The sequence below is a fragment of the Delphinus delphis genome, chromosome 3 (assembly GCF_949987515.2).
Source record: "Delphinus delphis chromosome 3, mDelDel1.2, whole genome shotgun sequence".
Taxonomy (NCBI): Eukaryota; Metazoa; Chordata; class Mammalia; order Artiodactyla; family Delphinidae; genus Delphinus; species Delphinus delphis.
The window spans coordinates 83,802,049-83,821,520 of record NC_082685.1 but is presented as its reverse complement, the minus strand read 5'-3'; the positions used below and the strand labels follow the sequence as shown (position 1 = coordinate 83,821,520).

At 41.2% G+C, this 19,472-nt stretch overlaps 1 protein-coding gene across 1 annotated transcript in view; it reads left to right on the top strand.

Moving 5' to 3' along the window:
* Positions 1–735: 735 nt before the first annotated feature.
* MAN2A1 (mannosidase alpha class 2A member 1) overlaps positions 736–19,472 on the top strand; it is a 159,541-nt gene continuing 140,804 nt past the window's right edge. Inside the window, exon 1 of the mRNA XM_060009039.1 lies at positions 736–999. Coding sequence (XP_059865022.1) covers positions 865–999 — 135 coding nt within the window. The 5' untranslated portion in view covers positions 736–864. The remainder of the gene's footprint in view (positions 1,000–19,472) is intronic.

The following is a 19,472-nucleotide window of genomic DNA, read 5'->3' as shown; positions in this document are numbered from 1 at the left end:
GGGGCGGGAGGGAGGGAGGGGACTCGCGGCTGCAGCTGGAGCGGGCTTCTCTCCGGGGAAGGTCCTCTCCTTGCTCTCCTTTTCCTCCTCCGCGCGCCGCCGCCGCCCGCCCCCTGCGCCCTCCGAGCGCAGCCCGGGTCCGAGAGCTGAGCGAAAAGGGCGGTGGGGGGCGGGAGGCGCCGGCGGGCGGACGCGCGCTCGGAGGAAACTCCTGCCGGACCCGTGCGTCCCCGCGCCCAGGGTGCACCCCGGCCCGGCCTCAGCGGCGGCGGCGGCAGCAGGAAGGGGCTCAGTCGGGGGAGGCGGGGGCGGTGCCACGGGGGCGGGCCCGGCTGTCCCGGCGCTAAGTTGTGGGGCCCGGCTCCTCCCAACCTGGTTTCTTTCCCCACGGCTCCTCGGACCCAGTTCCGCGCCGCCGACCCTAGAGCCGCCGAGCCGGCACCTCCTGGGTGAAGAGGACACGCCTGCCCTGGTCGAGAAAACTTTTCCTGCCGACTTGGTCGGGCGACGGTGGCAGGAAGTCCAGACAGCGACCTTTCCTCCGCCTGCTCCGCGCGCCCTGCCGGGTGCCGGCGCTGAACTCGAGATCTAGTTTGAGCGGGCCCCTTCCGGGCTGCAGGCGAATCCCGCCTCAGGAGGGACGCCCGGCCCCAGAGAGGGCGTTGGGCCGGGGCGAAGGCCAAGGGCGCGTGGTGGCGCCGGAGATAAGGTGCGGAGCGCCGCCCGGACCCGCATCCGCAGCGGAGAGCGCGGAGAGCACAAGCCCGGGAGCAGGGAGCCTCCGGCGGCCGCTTCCAGGAGTCCACAGTCCGCCTCTTCCTCCGGGTGAGGACAGTGCCCTGGCCCCGAGTCTATCGAGGAAAAATGAAGTTAAGCCGCCAGTTCACCGTGTTTGGCAGCGCTATCTTTTGTGTGGTGATCTTTTCGCTCTACCTGATGCTGGACCGGGGTCACTTAGACTACCCCAAGAGCCCGCGCCGCGAGGGCTCCTTTCCTCAGGTAAGGAACGAGGAAGTGGGGACACGGGGCTCCGAGAGTGTAGGGGTGGGGACCCGTAGTTACCCGCTGCTCCACGACCTCTCCCTCCCGCCGAGGCTCCGCGCTCCGGCAGGGCGAGGCCAAACTGGAGGAGGCTTGGATCCTCCTCCAGCCTGGGCTCCGCAGCCACCTCATCCCGGGCGCGCGGAGTTAACAAAGTACCAGGCGACGTGCGGTGGCCGGATCGCGCTCAGGGGGAAGTGGCCGTGTTTCCGCACTTCGCACCCGGGCTTGTTGGGGTGGTCACCTGCTGGCCAGTGAACCGGCGCGGCGTGAGGCGCTCCCTCGCCGGCGCAGCGCCCACTGACAGCTGTTGGTGAGCCCCTAGGCCCACACAGGGTTAAGCTGCACTTACCCCCTGCGCGCACCCAGTCGCGGGAATGGATCAAATAAACCCCCATCTGGGTGTTACATTTATTTATTTATTTAAACTGCACTGTCGCTTGAGGAAAAAAAGTTTATTCCGTGTTGCAAACCTCTAAGGTATGAATCTGTGGGGTTGATTTTAGTGTCGTCATTCTTCAGCTATTACATGGGGTTTGTTTGGAGCGGATGAGGGAGCCTAGTGGGGAAGCGCTTGTTATACTCCAGCCTGTAGCTATGGGGCGCTCAGTCCCGAGGCAGCGGTCAAATTGTCAAACGAGTTGGGAAAACGACCCGTCTTAAGTCTTTTATCTCAAGTTACTAAAAATAAGCAAATGGAGACAATCGGTTCTGTTTGGGAGGATATACCGCGTGTGCGATTTGTTTCAAGTTATTTGCCAATGACCTGTACGATCCAGAAATTTTAGTAAAACTGGATATTGGGTAGTATCCCCTGTAATGAATGAACCGAAGAACTCAAAACCCTGACAAGCTGATTTATCAACTACTTCATTCAAGGGTAGAGAAACGTAGGACGTGAACAAGTTGGTGTTTTTTTGTTTGTTTGTTTTTCTTTTGTGTGACAGTGTAAATGACCAAGGAATATTCTTGCCTTTTGTTCTTGTGAAACGCTAGGACAAAAGGCTTGAGTTTAATGAAATTAGACTACTAATTTTACCTGAATTATTGTGAAAGTGAAAAAAAGACCCCTTTGTGGATGGTGTCATCAATACAGAGCATTCACAATGCTTTGCAGATGAGAGATATTAAAAATCTGGTTGTAAACAGATGTATCAAAAAATTTAAAAGCTTCTGCTTTTAGGTAGTATTATAGAGAAAATAGTTTAGAGGTTGTCCAGTGCTTGTTGATGAGATTGAATAAAACAGTTAAAAAAAGGGGCGGGAGGGAGGAAGGGTAAACTCTCTGAAGCCAGAGCAAAAGGAGGAGTTCTAAGCCTTTTTAAAATATGTTGTACAATTTTGGGGCTTAACTTACCGTGATTTTCCCTCCAGCAATCCTATTTTTTCGAATTTTCTCCATTACAGGAAAAACCATAAAAACTGATAGATTTTACTTAAAGTGTTATCTTGAGTAATGTCCTTTGGCTTTGGCTTAATGAACACTTCTCAATGATTTATGCACACATCTGGGGCTGGGGTTCTCTGGCAACCTTGACATTTTACTGTTTCTAAAGAAGTGAGTGAGTCATTTGGTTACTGGGACGTCTTAGGCGAAGTTAATTCCAATATTTTAATATCCAGCCCTAGTCCTTGTCAAGGGGCTGAAGTTCTGCTTACAACATAAAGCATTTAATGGAAAGTGACAGTGGCTGCTGGGAGAGAAGGCCCTGCGTATATTCTGTTTTGTGTGCAAGGGGAGAGGGTTTGGAAGGTGGAACGTTTTATACTTAAGTTTGCCTTTCTCAGATTTTCAGTACTGGCTTTTCGGTGCAAAAGGCACCTTTGCTGATTTAGTTTTGGAGAGCCACTGAATCCCCACGCAGGTGGACTGGATAAATGCTGTATAAGCCTAACTCTTGTATGTCTGATATCAGCCTGTGTGTCTTAGTCTTACATGGTAAACTGCATTCACACAATCACCACCCAGTAGGTGAGGAAACTTAGGCACAGAGAGAGTAACTTGCCCAGAATCACACAGCTAAGAGCTGAGATTTCAACAGGCAGCCTTTGGAGTCTGAGCTCTCAGCCACTATGCTGTACTGCCCCCTTTAGTAATGCTTTGCCTACTGTTTAGTCCCCCAACTTGCTTGTGGAAAATAGAGCATAATGCTCTGCAGCTCCTTAGCTTATGACTTTTTTTTTTAAAGGAGTTTTTATTATGAAGCCCTAATGAATGTGCTGCTTTTTTTTTAAGCCTTTTTAAAAAAAAATAAGTGTTTGATTTTGAGATAATTGTAGATTCACATGCACATATAAGTAATAATACAGAGATCACATGTATCCTTTACCAGTTTCCCCCAGTGGTACCATCTTGCAAAACTATAATATAGTATCACACCTTGGATATTTATATCTTGATACAGTCAATATACAGAATATTTCCATCACCACAAGGACCCCTTACATTGCCCTTTTATAGCCACAACCATTTTCCTCCTGTCCCTGTTCCCTTCTAGCCCCTGGCAATTACTCACCTGTTCTCAATTTCTGTAATTTTGTCATTTCAAGAATGACAAGTGAAATCATGTAGTGTGCAACCTTTGGGGATTGGCTTTTTTCACTCAGTCTAAATCTCTGCAGAGGCATCCAGGTTGTTACATGTTTGTTCCTTATTATTTTTTGCTGATGTTATTATCTTTTCATTTTTCTTTTGTTCCTTATTATTGCTGAGTAGTATTCCATAGATAGAGCACAGTTTGTTTAACCATTCACCCATTGAAGGACATCTGGGTAGTTTCCAACTTGGGGCAGTTTATTTCAAATAAAACTGCTATGAAGGTTATAAACATTCACATAAGCCCTCATTTCTCTGAAAAATGCCCAGGAGTACAATTGCTGGGTCATAGGGTACAGGCATACCTCAGAGATATTGCAGGTTCAGTTCCAGACCACCGAATGTGCTCCTTTTTATGAAATGTTTAATGGTTGAGATTTATCTCTCTCCCAGAATGTCTTCTAGCTCACTTGAGAGGTAAACATTATAATGAAAACCATTATGCAGCATAGCAGCCTAGCATTTGAGTTGATTTTTATTTTTTCACTACGCCTAACTCCTATGTAAATCTTAATCTGATGAGAACACCAAGCATAGCAAAGCTAGGTTGCACTAAATTATATTTCTTTGATGAGTTTGGGTTTTGAATTCCTTAGTTTTAATAGAGCCAAGCTAGTCAGTCACTATAAATCATTTTGGGTGTCTAGCAGAATGATTTCTCTAGAAAGGGATTGATTTCCTCCGAATTGTCCATTTTAGTTCCTTCCAGTTAACATGGAACCTTACATGGTCCATCATGTAAACAAGATATGTTTTAAAACCGTCTTCAGTTGAGAGCAGTCTATTTGCTGTAATTCTGGCTTTCTTTCTTTTTGCCTCCTCCCCAAGTGTGTTTTCCCACCACTTGACCAGACTCTGGGGTGGAAGTGGGCCCAACTCTGGGTGCTCTAGGTTCTCCCACCCTGGAGCAGCTGCCTGCCTCTGAGATAGTCCTTGGAAGACTTTCCCCTGTGCTTCTGGGAGGAATTCCTTTGAGGCCTTGAGGCAACAGGTGGCTTTGTCTGTTTTAGCTTGTGTGTATTTTAGGGTTAATAAATCTCAGCTAGAAAAATTAATAAAAATTCCACTGTGAATGAGAGGCTGGCCAGGGCCTAATGCCCTGAAGGTGCTTTGAGGTAATGTAAGAATTCGAGCAGATGGAAAAGAGAAACATTGTTAAGGTCTTCCTGAAATTCTTCATCACTTCCTACAAGCGATTTCACAAGTTGCTTACTATCTACTTTGTGTATAAGAGGATGGCTTATTAATGTCTTATGTTTGAATCTGCAGAATTAATGACTCAGGTTTTGTATAACAAATGATCGATCTTTAAATAAGTAGTATAGCATATGGTAATAGCGATTCATATTAACCCTTGAAAGTTCAGAGATCGGGACTGATGGAAAATATGAAAGTGAAGTTCAGATTTTATCTTGGTGCCCAGAAAACATTTATCAAGTGAGAAAGTGTGAATGTCTTTAAGTATTTGATTGAAAGACGTTGGTAGGTGGGGACTTTTATGTCTTTTTTTTTTTAACTTTTACTGTGAAAATATAATACACATATAAAAACATGCTTAAACACTTTATATCTCTACTACTTTCTTAAGCGTTCAACACAGTATATGTTTAATTAAAGTTGACCTCAGTCCCCCAGTTGTTTTTTCTTGCTTTTAGAAATCTGTGAATCTTAAGAATAATAAATAGAATAATACGATTTTTCCTGCTTCTCCACACTCCAGTGCACTCTATTTATAAACAATAGCTCTTCTTAGGGTTTGTGCAGGTGTGTAGAAGGAAGTTTGTTTCATTCCTTGGGGTACACTGTTTGAGAGCTGTGACTTTTGGGAAGTGATGGAACTTTGACCTTGACCGTGGTGACAACCAGGGATTTAGGAGAAATGAGTGCAAGAACATGAAAGCCCCTGAAAAGGGCTGGTTTCCTCCACCCCCTCCAGAGTGGAGTCCAGCAGTCCTTCAGGACTCCTCCTGCCAGCATGTTTCACTAAGACTCAAGAGTCTTCCTATACACGAACTAGGACAGACAGTCATGACTGCATCTGGTCTGAAGGCTTAAGTTTATTATTTTTTAAATTGAATTGAATGTGTTATTCCCAGAGCAGCACTGCTGTCAGGACCTAAACAAATGCTTTTGCTTGGGAGATGTTGCAGTCCTGTTTATCTGAAGGGGATTTTCTCTGTGACTCATTAATTAGCATTAAAGGATATCTGGGCTGTGGGCAAAACATTGACTAAAATTACCACTTTTATTTGTTGTTTTTTATTTTGAGTCAGCTATTTATTTTGGTGATAGCTGTTAAAACTTTGACTTTTTTTGACAGACTGGACTAAGTGTTGAGGTTGTCCTAGAAAGAGTAGTTCAGTAGCTGCTTCTGATTCCCTGTTTTTACTCTTAGTTTTTTGAGTCCAGCAGTCTTAGTTTTCCCTTGTTGTTCCCTCACTTCCATGGAGATCTGTAAGAAAATGGGAGGATATTCAACAGCTGGAATATAATCTCTGGTTGCTGGATTATAAAGGCCTCATTGCGTTTTTGGCCCCTTCCGTCCTGGTGGTCATATTCCTGGTAGATCAGCTTTTATAGTACCTGTGGAAGAGAGGAGGAGGAACTCTAAAGAGCAAATTTTGCTTCTTTTCACAGTTGTGATTAGTAAGTTGATCAGGAGAGGAAGTGTAGACCATTTTAGCTAAAAGGGGTTTCTGTTTCAGTTACAGGTGTTACACCAAAGCTGCTAATTTTAAGGTTGAAACTGTGTTTAGGTTCAAACAAGTTTGAGGGACCATTGTTCTGAAATGGAGTTGAGACCTAGTGCTTGAGTATTGCTGAATTTGCCTTGTGATAGGGAGGAAGTAAATGATTTGATTTGAGTACACTCAGTCTCTTGAGGTTACAATGTAGCTTTTCTGTGAGACAGTGTATTTAAGGTAATGCTATTTGTATTGCAATACTTCTGTTCAGACCAGTGCATAGTAGGTATCTAGTAAATATTTCATGTTAAATTTGTAAATTTAACATGTTATATCTAAAGAAAAGATCAACCTTGAAGAAAGCTAGTTTAAACGTGTACATCTCTACCTTTGGCTGCCTCACAAACTCTTTGCTACTGACATTTGGGGCTGGATTCTTTGATGTGGGGGGCTGTCCTGTGCATCACAGGATGTTTAGCAGCATCCCCGGTCTCTACCCAGTATATGCCAGGAACACCTTTCCCCAACTTGTAGCAACCAAAAGTGTCTCCGCACATTGCTGTATGTCCCCCGGGGGAAAAAAAATCAACCCTGTTGAAAACCACTTTGGCTGCAGTCTAGCCAAAGGCCTATTCTTTATACCCATAGCACTTTGTTAGCACTTTGCATTTTAGGAAGGAGTGATCAAAAGGCTTAATTCTTTTTTTTTTTAATTGAAGTATAGTAGAGTTACAATGTTGTGTTAGTTTCTGGTGTACAGCAGAGTGATTCAGTTATATATGTGTATGTGTGTGTGTGTATATATATCTTCTTTTACATATGCTTTTCCATTATGGCTTATTATGGGATATTGAATATACTTCCCTGTGCTATATAATAGGACCATGTTGTTTATCCATTCTATATATAATAGTTTGCATCTGCTCGTCCCAAACTCCCAGTCCAACCCTTCCCCCCTCCCCCTTGGCAACCACAAGTCTGTTCTCTATGTTTGTGAGTCTGTTTCTGTTTTGTAGATAAGTTCATTTGTGTCATATTTTAGATTCCACATATATCGTATGGTATTTGTTTTTCTCTTTGTGACTCACCTTATTTAGTAGGATAATCTCTAGGTCTATCCATGTAGCTGCAAATGGCATTATTTCATTCTTTTTTTATTTCTGGGTAATAGTCGTGTGTGTGTGTGTGTGTGTGTGTGTGTGTGTGTGTGTGTGTGTGTGTGTGTGTATGCCATATCCTCTTTGTCCATTCATCTTTAGATGGACATTTAGTTTGTTTCCCTGTCTTGGCTATTGTAAATAGTGCTGCTGTGAGCATAGGGGTGCATGTATCTTTTTGAATTATATTATAGTTTTGTCTGGATAAATGCCCAGGAGTGGGATTGCAGGATCATATGGCAACTCTATTTTTAGTTTTTTGAGGAACGTCCATACTGTTCTCCATAGTGGCTGCACCAATTTGCATTCTCACTAACAGCGTAGGAGGAGGGTTCCCTTTTCTCCACACCCTCTCCAGCATTTGTTATTTGTAGACTTTTTAATGATGGCCATTTTGACTCGTGTGAGGTGGTATCTCATTGTAGTTTTGATTTGCATTTCTCTAAGAATTAGAGATGTCGAGCATCTTTTCATGTGCCTATTGACCATCTGTATGTCTTCTTTGGAGAAATGTCTGTTTATGGCTTCTGCCCATTTTTTGACTGGGTTGTTTGTTTTTTGAGTTGTTTGAGCTGTTTTTATATTTTGGAAGTTAAGCCCTTGTCAGTCACATTGTTTGCAAATAATTTCTCTCAGTCCATAGGTTGTCTTTTTGTTTTGTTTATGGTTTCCTTTGCTGTGCAAAAATTTATAAATTTGATTAGGTCCCATTTGTTTATTTTTGCTTTTATTTCTATTGCTTTGGGAGACTGACCTAAGAAAACGCTGGTACGATTTATGTCAGAGACTGTTTTGCCTATGTTCTCTTCGAGGAGTTTTATGGTGTCATGTCTTGTATTTAAGTCAAAAGGCTTAATTCTAATACTCAAGGATAACTAGCATTTTTTTGATGACTGAAAGTATCCTTTCACTAGATGCCCCAAATTCACTTATATTTTTAGGATTCTGCATTGCAGTATGTTATAGAAAATACAGGGGTAGATTATGTTCATATGGAAATTAAAAATGGAAGATTATTGTAATGAAACTTAATTAAAAAAATTGGACCATGCTTATTATTCTGAGAAAAGCATTTGGTCAAGTGATAGTAAATAGACCACGTTTTACTTTCCGCAAGCTTAGTTAGAGTTTAGCAGTAGTCTAGATTTATTCCCCTTGCCTTTTAGCACAGGAAAATAAGATATATTGATTAGTAATAAGGTAGTATGGAAGGCATATGCAAAAATAATTTGAGTTGTCTAAAGCTTTCTCAGGCAAGATATTTACTTTCTTCAGTGTATTACTTGTTTTATTTCTGCTAATTCTGATGATTCTGGTTACTGCATTTTGTATTCCTTTTTGAGATTAGAAAAAGCAGGGAAAGAAACTGGAAAATAAAGTGGATGGAGACTTCCTTCCTGTTCATTTCATTTGGTTCTAAACAGCCTTTTTAAAGAAAGGGGGTGGAGGTAGGGGTAGGAAAAGAATGAAATTCGGGGCAAATATTCTCCTTCCTTCCCTTTTGTCCGAAGGCCTGCGGTCTTGAACTTTGCTGAAGTCAGCTAACTGTGGGCCCAGTCTGGCCTGACACCTGTTTATGTAGGGCCACAAGCTAAGAATGATTCTTACATTTTAAAATGGTTAAATATGTCATGACATGGTTACACTCATTCCCCTGTGAATCGAATCATCTCTGGCTGCTTTTGTGTTACAAGGGCAGAGTTGAGAGGTTGTGACAGAAAGTGTAGCCCACAAAGCCTAAAATATTTACTGTTTGACCCTTTGCAGAAAAAGTTTGCCAACCCTTGGTTTAAACCGTATTTCTCTGTTATTAACATTGGAAGCAAATAGTGTGGTTAGATCTGTTGAAGCAGAGGTGGGTTAATTAAAAACAAACAAAGTTCTCGTAAACTGGTTATTAGGTAAGCATTATTCAAACTTAGTTTGTGTTTTGAGAGTGTGGTTTAAAACTTGTGTTGTCTATGTGTTTCATAGATTTCCAAGGGTCCTTGGGGAACTTCTATGCTAGAGCACGGGCATGCTTGACATGTTTAATTTGTTTCCCTTCTATCACCTGAAGATTTCTCACTCTGGGACCGATCTGGGACAGAGGGTTCTAGGGCATGAACTAAGCAAAATTGATCCATAGTCTTGAGATTGCAAACCATGACTTTATTGTGTCTTGGATTTGCTGTAATTCACAGATGGGCTGAATTCTGAGCCTAATCTGACTGCTTGGGTTGGTTAGTACCGTGGAAGGAGAGCCCAGGTCCTTCTGCAAAAGGTATCTTCTGCAAAAACCATAGATCTAGGCCGGAACTTGGCAGTCATCGGTGGGACCCCGACGACTGCTCAGCTTGAAGGCAAAGAACTGACTACCAGGGTGTCTGCAGGGGCACTGTGCTACTCTGGTTATCCAAGAGTAATTAATTCCTGCTAATTTTGATCCTTCTTTATGCTTCTTAATGATTATGTGTGACTTTCATCATTCCTGTGGCACAGGCCACCATCCCGTTTGTGTGCTCAAAGACTTTACTGTCACCATTAAAATGTAGTGCACTTCCTCTGAACAAAATGAGTGTAATGCGTCTCATTGAGTGCAACTTTTAAGTGTTTTTTTTTTCTTTCATTTTCAAATATATGCATGTGTGCATTTTTCACATGTAAGTGGATTTCTGCACTGGCTTCCTTTGCAGGTAGTTGCCTTCAGAAGTCCAGCAAAATCAACTGCTTTTTGCAAAGGCAGAGCAGGTCCCAAATGAGACCTGATCCTACCAGTGAACATTATTGTCCTGAATCAGGAGTCTGGAGAGCCGGGAAACTTGCCATTTTTTTTTTTTTCTTCTAAATACATGTTTCTTCCAGGTCTGATGGTGTTTAGTTTTGTAATGGGAAGCTCTTCCTCTTCAGGATGAAGCTGTACGTTGGGCCTGAAGGTGTACTTGGCAGCTTTACCCTCTTTTCCCTCCTGCGGGTGTGGAGGAATCTGGAATTTATTGGTCCTGGCCTTTGTGGCAACATTTTTACCTGCGGAGCATTAGAGGATGGAAGCCTGACAGTCTGAATCATTCTCAGAATTATTTTCTACATAAAAGAAGTCCTGAATTTCTGTTTTTAGAATCAGTGAGGTAGTCATTCTCTTAGCAGTCATCAGTTCCCCAGAAAAGTCATAATAGGAAAGAGTCATAGAATTTTTGGAGGGCCCTTCCAAGGTTAGATAATTTAGTCTTTGATTTTTCAGATAAGGACACAGACGTGTAAACTGGACCTCAGCAGTTTTGTTTTGGTTTTTTGGCTTAGGTCCCATAACTAGTCATAGCATACCTGGGACATGCTTGCTGTCCTGTAATTCAATGATCTTTCGTTGTACTACAGCCAGCATATATTTGATGACTCACTATGCGTTAGGTACTATGGAAATTGTGATAGACATGCCAGATATATTATTTGCTTTTTAATAGAGCTTCTTAGTTATTTGAGGAGACACAGCTGCCATTTCTGAAACAATTAGAGACAGTTGAGTGTTATTTAGTTATTCTTTAGAAGAGTTAATTTAAAAAAGAACAGTGCCTGGCATGTAGCAAATGCTCAATAAATGCTAACTATTACCAATGAACAGAGGTTTATATAGTATCTATTATGTACAAGGCATTGTTGTAGGTTCTGGGTATAAAGGAACTAAGAATAAAATAAGAGTCCATGATCTTAATTTATATTCTTAATATAAGGGCAAAGGCCTTAAAGAGAATTCAGAACTAAGTTCGTGTAATGGCCTAGCTCCAACTGACCAAAGGACATGGGACAGAAGCTAGGCTTTTCTGATTGGGTAGGACTTTGAAAGGAGAAAAGACATTCCTAGTGTGAAGTACAATGCTTCCGAAGGCTCGGAGCCTGGCCCAATGAGAAGAGGTTAGGAGGTTGGTTTGATTTATAATATTTGGAGCTTATAAAGAGTAATTGGGAAAACACAGCAGGTAGTTTGGGATCAGATTGTGAATTTTCCTGAGAGCCAGTGCGAGGAGTTATGAGTTGGATGGTGGTGAACCATTCGAAGTTATTGAGTATGTCAGGAAGCTGCTTGAGAAAACCAGTGTTGGAGAATTAATTTCATAGAAAATTTTAGACCTGGAAGGGAGCTAAGAGAATATTAAATCTAAATTATTCTGGTAGCAGGTGTGTAGGAAGACTCAGAAGCAGGAAGGCAGCTGAGAATCTGTTTGAGGTAATACAGACATAAGGCAGTAAATCCCTGTACCAGTATTGAATTGGCTGGAATCAAGAGGAAGAGGGAAAATGTGGAGACATTTTGTAAGAAGTGTCGGGCTTTCTAACAGATTTGATAAAGGGTAATGATGGGTGGCTTGAATAAAAAAGGTTCTCCCACCTTTTTCCTTTGGGGCATTTGGAGACTGCTTGTACTGCTTGCAGAAGGGGATAGTTGGAAGGATAAGCTAGTTTGGGAAGCCAAGTTCAGTTTCGTGTATGATGAGGTGGATGTGAGTGGAAATAGCCAAGTGGGCTGGAGTGCCAGAGTGAGAGATCGGGGAAGGGAGATGCTGATCTGGTATCATCAGCACAGTCGAGAATGAATGAGCTCACATGGGGCCTTGTGAGAAGACAGCAGAGAGCCAAGTAACATTTCTTATAGCCAAAAGCTATGCTTCTTAGATTAAGATTACTGTGTAGCAGATGTTAATAAAATGCAGCAGCTTGTATTCAAATTGTCAGAGACCAGTTCATTGGTCAGCATACCTCAGAAAAGGTAAGGCTATCATAAGGAAGGATTACAAAGAAGGATTTCAGTAGGAAATGAAAAAAGGCCCATTTCACCTTTGGCCCAAATTATGGGACTAAATTATTTTTTCTAGGTTATAAGAACAAAAAATAGATTACTCTATGTGTGTGTGCATGTGGGGTGTGTGTATGTTGGGGGGTGGGGGAGGGAGAGGGAGGAAAAGAGAGATTTATTAAAGACCAAAAGGCAGCACTCTAAGCAGGGGCCTCATAGCTCAAGGTTGTTCTGAAGATCAAACAGATTTCTGAGGATACCCCCAAACTGCCTGTTGTTTATAGCAAAGAAGAGCCTGTCCCATTTGAATGGTGGCTAGCCTCATGTCCCTCACCCCAGAACTGAAGAAGAACTCTTTTTGTCCCCAGACCAATTAGTGAAAATTTGTAGGGCCAAATGACAACACTCAAGATGCAAGATATTGGGCTGGCCAAAAATTTCTTTTGGGTTTTTCCATAAGATGTTACGGAAAAACTCGGACGAACTTTTTGGCCAACCCTGATACTTCTTGTGACTTTCAGGGGAGATCTAACCAATAACTGTTTAAAAGAAAAAAAATTTGAAGAACCCAAGAAATTAATATCTTTAACTCATCTCTGATAGCTGATAGTATGATATTTAGAAGTTTGCTATTTTACATTCTTTTATGTTGCATTGTGCCTTACTATTGCTTTTGTTGTGTCTGTGGTATTTATCATGCTCCTCCTTGCCCTTGTAGATCAATTGGTTCAGACCGATTTTTTTTTAAATTTATTTTATTGAAGTATAGTTAATTTACAGTGTTGTGTTAATTTCTGCTGTACAGCAAAGTGATTTAGTTATACATATATATACACATTCTTTTTCATATTCTTTTCCTTTTCGGTGTATCACAGGACGTTGAATATAGTTCCCTGTGCTATACAGTAGGACCTTGTTGTTTATCCATTCTGTATATAATAGTTTGCATCTGCTAATCCCAAACTCCCAACCCATTCCCCCCTCCTCCCCTTCGGCAACCACAAGCCTGTTCTCCATCAGACTGATTTTTACAAAGTCACTAGGAAAGGATTTGTAAAACTTTAGAATATTTGATGCTTGGAAAGAAAAGTAAGGAAATTCAGAATTTACAATAATTCAGGTGGGACTTGCCTAAACACCTGTCTCTTGTCTGTAAGGAATAGAGGGGCTTATTCAGGAAATGAATAGTATAAGCAAGACTGAAGGTAGGCTGATTATCTACTTAATACAATCCTGCCTTCAGAGATTCCCCAGAACTATTTCTGTATGAAAAACCGTCTTAGACATGCCAATTGCATTTATTTTAATAGGCTAACACTGTTTAGGATATTTGTTTTTTCCATTTTTGACAGTTACTTTCTTTTTACATTAAAATTGTGTTCCTCAAAATTACTTGTGTAAAATTATAATATGTCGATAGAACTTTTATTAGCAGATCCTGAAGTATAATATATGTCATTCCTTCATGGAGAATGAGTTAGGTAGTATAAATGGATTGTGCATAGTAACCCTTGTGTACAAAGACAGGCATATGTCAAAAAATATAAGATAGATTGACAACATAGACCAGAAGTCTTTGATCAGATGAATGCATGACAGTATGATCCTGGTTCCTTGGGAATTGTTGCAGTCTGAAAGTGTATCCCATGAACTTTTATGCATGTTCTTGGGTGGGATACATTGTTGACATATTATCTCAGAGTACTATGTGTAAGGATAGAAATTCCATTAAAATATAAAATATGTTTTAGAAGAAAAATTAGTATGATTTTTTAAAAAGTTACAAAACTATAAAGAAAAGTAATGTCCCATGGAAGAGTTTGCAAAGTGCTGAATTAAAGAATTCTATTAGTCAACACCTAATTTGCTTAGTGCCACTTAATTGCAGTTATTAACTATATTTGAAAGTAATAAAACTGTACTGTATGAAAATATTTTATAACGTAAACATTTTGTGCTGCCTGCAAGGCCTTGTTCTCATAATCATTTTTAAAAAGATACCTGTCTTGCAGAATTTCACTTTATACAGTGGCTCGGTGCCTAAAATGTGGCCTCAACAGGAGGTGGTTCCTGTGCAGCTGCACTGGGCTGCTGTGGATGGGGATGATAGGGTTCCAATTCCCGTAAACATCTGGAAACCCATAGGGTGGAAGGAGAGCTATGTCCTGGAGCCCACAGAAAGCTGCCAGCAATTGGAATCCTGACCGTACTTTGGAGGTGGTGAGAGAATGGGATTACAAAGATGGGGAGAACCACTGTGGTCTGTTGTTTTTCTGGGTCAGGGCTGGGATCCTCTGTAGTGATTCCAGCAGCTACAGAGTGGTTACCCACATGCAGCCAGGAGGAGTCTTTTGGGTTCCCTGAAGGAAGCAAGGGATGGTGAACTTGGAGTCCCAGCTCTTCCCTTCACAGTCACTTGGCACTCTATTCATATACCTACATCCAAGTAGCCTTTGTCACTGTCACACCTAGGCAGGTGTGAGATTTATGAATGATGATTTCCAGGGCAAAGAGTGCCTTGGCTCTTGTGTTTTGACAGGGTATTATGTAATTAAGTATTCTTTGTGCTCCCACGGTGAGGGCATTTATTTCTTTGAATGGACAAGTAGAAGCACAAAGACAATACCTTGGAAGAGATTCAGGCATGATCAGCTCCAGGTCTGGGTAAATCACTGAAAGGTCATTTGTAATTGTGGTTTGTGGCTTGTTGATAGAGTAGTAGAGTTACATACATAACTGTGGCCACAGCCTTAGTTCACACTCTTTCTGGCCTCAGCACTGCACATCTTAAGGGGTGGAGTGGTCACTTGGGTGCCTTGTCATTTTATCAAACCAAAATGCTTTCCTGTCACGTGCCTGAGATCTGACTAAATAGCAGGATTTTTCTGTGTAGTTGCATAGCAGCTGACTGACGTGGAACTAAGGCAATAACGGTGACACCCCTGCTGGAAATACAGACTCTCTTTTACCAAATCACTGTTCCTATATTTAGCTTTAATGCAGTGGTTCTTAACTGGATATGTGTGAGAATTGCCTGGTGAGCCTTTTACAATGATAAAAGGCAGATCTGTGCACTCTCTCTCTGGGTAATCCCATTCATTCCCATGGCCTTAAATTCATATTTATACTGACCACTCAAGTTTATATACTCTCCTGACTTTCAGACTTGCATGTCAGTGTGACACCACCGTTGAGCTATCTAATAGTTCCAGAATGGAACCTTTGCCCCTCACTCTGTACCTTCCCCAACATTCCTTGTTTTCTTAAAATGCCACCCACTATCCTCCCAGTTCCCCAGCAAAAACCATCATCCTCCCAGTTGTCTCAGCAAAAATAAGGGGCCATTTTTCTTGCTTTCCTGCCCCCCAGACCCCCACCCACACCCCGCCCAGTTCATCTGTCCTGTCAAATCCTTTCACATTCCTCCACCTCTGCTGCCTTGGCTCGGCCCTGGCTACCTTGATGTTTACCTGGCAAACTGCAGTAACCTCTTCCTCCACTGCTTCACTACAGCACCAGGATAGCTTTAAAACACTTTTTGTTCATTGATCCCAAAACTGTCCAGGATGAAGATACGGATGTTTCTTTCCCTGAAAAATATTTTTAACCATAACGTCTTTTTCTGCCTCCTTTATTCAAAGATAGTATATAGTCTTGTTAGATCAAAATATGCCCCTGGGAAACAGCTTATAAAGTCACATGGTCTCACCTTCCTTGCTTCATTGTATGGGCTCTCAGCTCCTTAGGCTCCCAGCTCTCCGCCTCTTCTGATGGACATTTGGGCAGACTTCCACTCACAGGGACTTCAAGTGTAAGGATACTTGCTGAGCTTTATATAGGACAGCTCTCTGCCAGGTGTATTACTTTCCTAATAAATCACAACAAACTTAGTGGCTTAAAACAAGAAAAATGTATTATCTTACAGTTCTACAGGTCAGAAGTTTGGAAAGGGTCTTATTTGACTAAAATCAAGACGTTGGCAGGGCTGATTTCCTCATGGAGACTTTAAGGGAGAATCCATTTCCTCACCTTTTCCAGCCTCTAGAGGCTGCCTGCATTTGCTGCTCAAAGTTCCCCTTCTAGCCTGGCATCACTTTCACCTGCTCTTCTGTCTTCATATCTCCTCTGACTGTGACTCTTCCATCACCTTGTTTTCCATTATAAGGCCCCATGTGATTATGTTGGGACTACCTGAATATTCTAGGACAGCCTCCCCATCTCAAAAATCTTAAGTTAATCACATCAGCAAAGTTCCTTTTGCCATGTAAAGTAACAGATTCACAGTTTTCAGGGATTAGGACATGGACATCATTGGGAGGCCATTATTCTGCCTGCCACACCAGGCGCTATTTAAACTGATTTGTGTATGCAAACTAATTTAACACTCATAACCATCCTATGAGTTAGGTATTATTAGTGGTCCCCATTTTACAGATGAGGAAACTGAGGCACAGAGAAATTATGTAACTTGCCCAAGGTTATACAGCCATTAATAGTGGAACCATAATTCAAATTTGGCTAGGCTTTATTTTTTATCTTATTTTCCAGATTTATTGAGAAATAATTGACGTATAACATTATATAAGTTTAAGGTGTACAAATGATGCTTTGATACATGTATATATTACGAAATGATTACTCTAATAATATTAGTTGACAAATCCATCACCTCACATAATTACCATTTCTTTTTTGTGGTGGGAACACATATTTATATACAGTATCGTTAACTGTAATCATCGTGCTATACATTAGATCCCTAGAATTTATTCATCTTATAACTGGTAGTTTGTACCCTTTGATTAACATCTCCCCGTTTTCCCCTCCTCCCAGCCCCGAGTAACTATTAATACCATTCTATTCTGTGTTTCTATGATTTTTTAGATTCCACATGTAAATGGTACCATATAGTATATGTATTTTTTTTGACTTATTTCACTTAGCATAATGTCCTCAAGGCCCATCTGTATTATCACAAATAGAAGATTTCCTTCTTTTTTTATTGCTAAGGTGTGTGTGTGTGTACACATGTACCACATTTTCTTTATTCATTTGTTGATGGACACTTAGATTGTTTTGGTATCTTGGCTGTTGTGAGTAATGCTGCAGTGAACATTTCTTTGAGATCCTGTTTTCATTTCCTTTTGATACATACCCAGAAGTGGCATTGCTGGATCCTATAGTAGTTCTATTTTTATTTGTTGAGGAACCTCCATACTGTTTTCCATAATGGATGCACCAGATTACATTCCCACTGACAGTGCTCAAGGGTTCTATTTTCTCTATACCCTCACCAACACTTGTTACCTCCTGTCTTTTTGATGACAGCCATTTTATCCATTGTGAGGTGATAGGTGATATCTCATTGTGGTTTTGATTTGCATTTCCCTGATGATTAGTGCTGTTGAGCACCTTTTCATGTACCTGTTGGCCATCTGTATATCAGCTTTGGAAAAATATCTATTCCTCTGCTCAATTTTTAATCAGTTTTTTTTTAAACTACTGAGTTGTATGCATTCTTTATATATTGGGTATTAACCCCTTATTAGATACATGTTTGCAAATATTTTCTCTTATTCCATAGGTTCCCTTTTTTTGTTGTTGATTATTTCTTTTGCTGTGCAGAGCTTTTTAGTTTGATGTAGCCCCACGTACTAATTTTTGCTTTTGTTGCTTGTGCTTTTGGGGTCACATCCAAAAAATTGTTGCCCAGACCTATGTCAAACATTTTCCTTATGTTTTTTTCTAGGGGTTTTACAGTTTCAGTTCTTATGTTTAAGTCCTGAATCCATTTCAGTGGTATAAGATTGGGATCTAATTCCATTCTTCTGCTTGTGGTTTTCCAGTATTCTCAACATTGTTTATGGAATAGAATATCCATTCCTCTTTGAGTATTTTTGGCTCCCTTGTCAAATATTAGTTGACCATATATGTGAGGATTTATTTCTGAGCTCCTGATTCTGTTTCATTGGCCTATGTGTCAGTTTTTATGCCAGTACCATACTGTTTTGATTACTATAGCTTTGTAGTACAGTTTAAAATCAGGAAGTGTGATGCCTCCAGCTTTACTCTTCTTTCTCAGTATTGCTTTGGCTTTTTGAGGTCTTTCATCATTTTATACAAATCACACGATTGTTTTTTCCATTTCTGAAAAAATGCCATTGGAATTTTGATAGGGATTGCATTGAATTTTGATAGGGACGGTGTTGGGTAATATGAACATTTTAACAATATTTGTTCTTTTGACTCATGAACAAGGGATATCTTTCCATTTGTTTCTGCTCTAATATTTGTTCATTCCTTCCTCTGCTAACTTTGGGCTTAGTTCGTTCTTCTTTCTCTAGTTCCTTGAGTTGTAAAGTTACGTTGTTTATTTGAGATCTTTTTTTCTTTTTTCTTTTTTCTTTTTTTTTTGCGGTACGCGGGCCTCTCACTGCTGTGGCCTCTCCCATTGAGGAGCACAGGCTCCGGACGCACAGGCTCAGCGGCCATGGCTCACGGGCCCAGCCTCTCCGCGGCATGTGGGATCTTCCCGGACCGGGGTACGAACCCGAGTCCCCTGCATCGGCAGGCAGACTCTCAACCACTGCGCCACCAGGGAAGCCCTCTTTTTTCTTAATGTAGGCATTTATCACTATAAACTTCCCTTTTAGAACTGCTTTTGCAGCATTTACTGGGTTTTGGTATGCTGTGTTTCCCTTTTCATTTGTGTAAAGGTATTTTTTGATTTCCCTTTTGGTTTCTTCTTTGACCCATTAGTTATTCAGGAGTGTGTTATGTAATTTCCACATATTCGTGAATTTTCCAGCATTCCTTCTGTTAGTTCATTCCTAGTTAGATTCCATTCTGGTGGGAAAAGATGCTTGATGTGCTTTCAGTCTTCTTAAATTTGCTAAACTTGCTTTGTGATCTATCGTATCATCTGTTCTGGAGAATGTTCCATGTGTGCTTGAAAAGAATATGTATTCTGCTATTGTTGGTTGAAATGTTCTATATATGTCCATTAGGTTCATTCGTTCCAAAGTGTGGCTCAAGTCCAATGTTTCCTTGTTGATTTTCTGTCTGGATGATCTGTCTATTGTCGAATGTGGGGTACTGAAGTCCCCTACTATTATTATATTGCCTATTTTTCCTTCAGGTCTGTTAATAATTGCTTAATATATTTAGGTACTCCAATGTTGGGCACATATACATTTAGGAGTGTTATGCCTTGTTGACTAATTGAT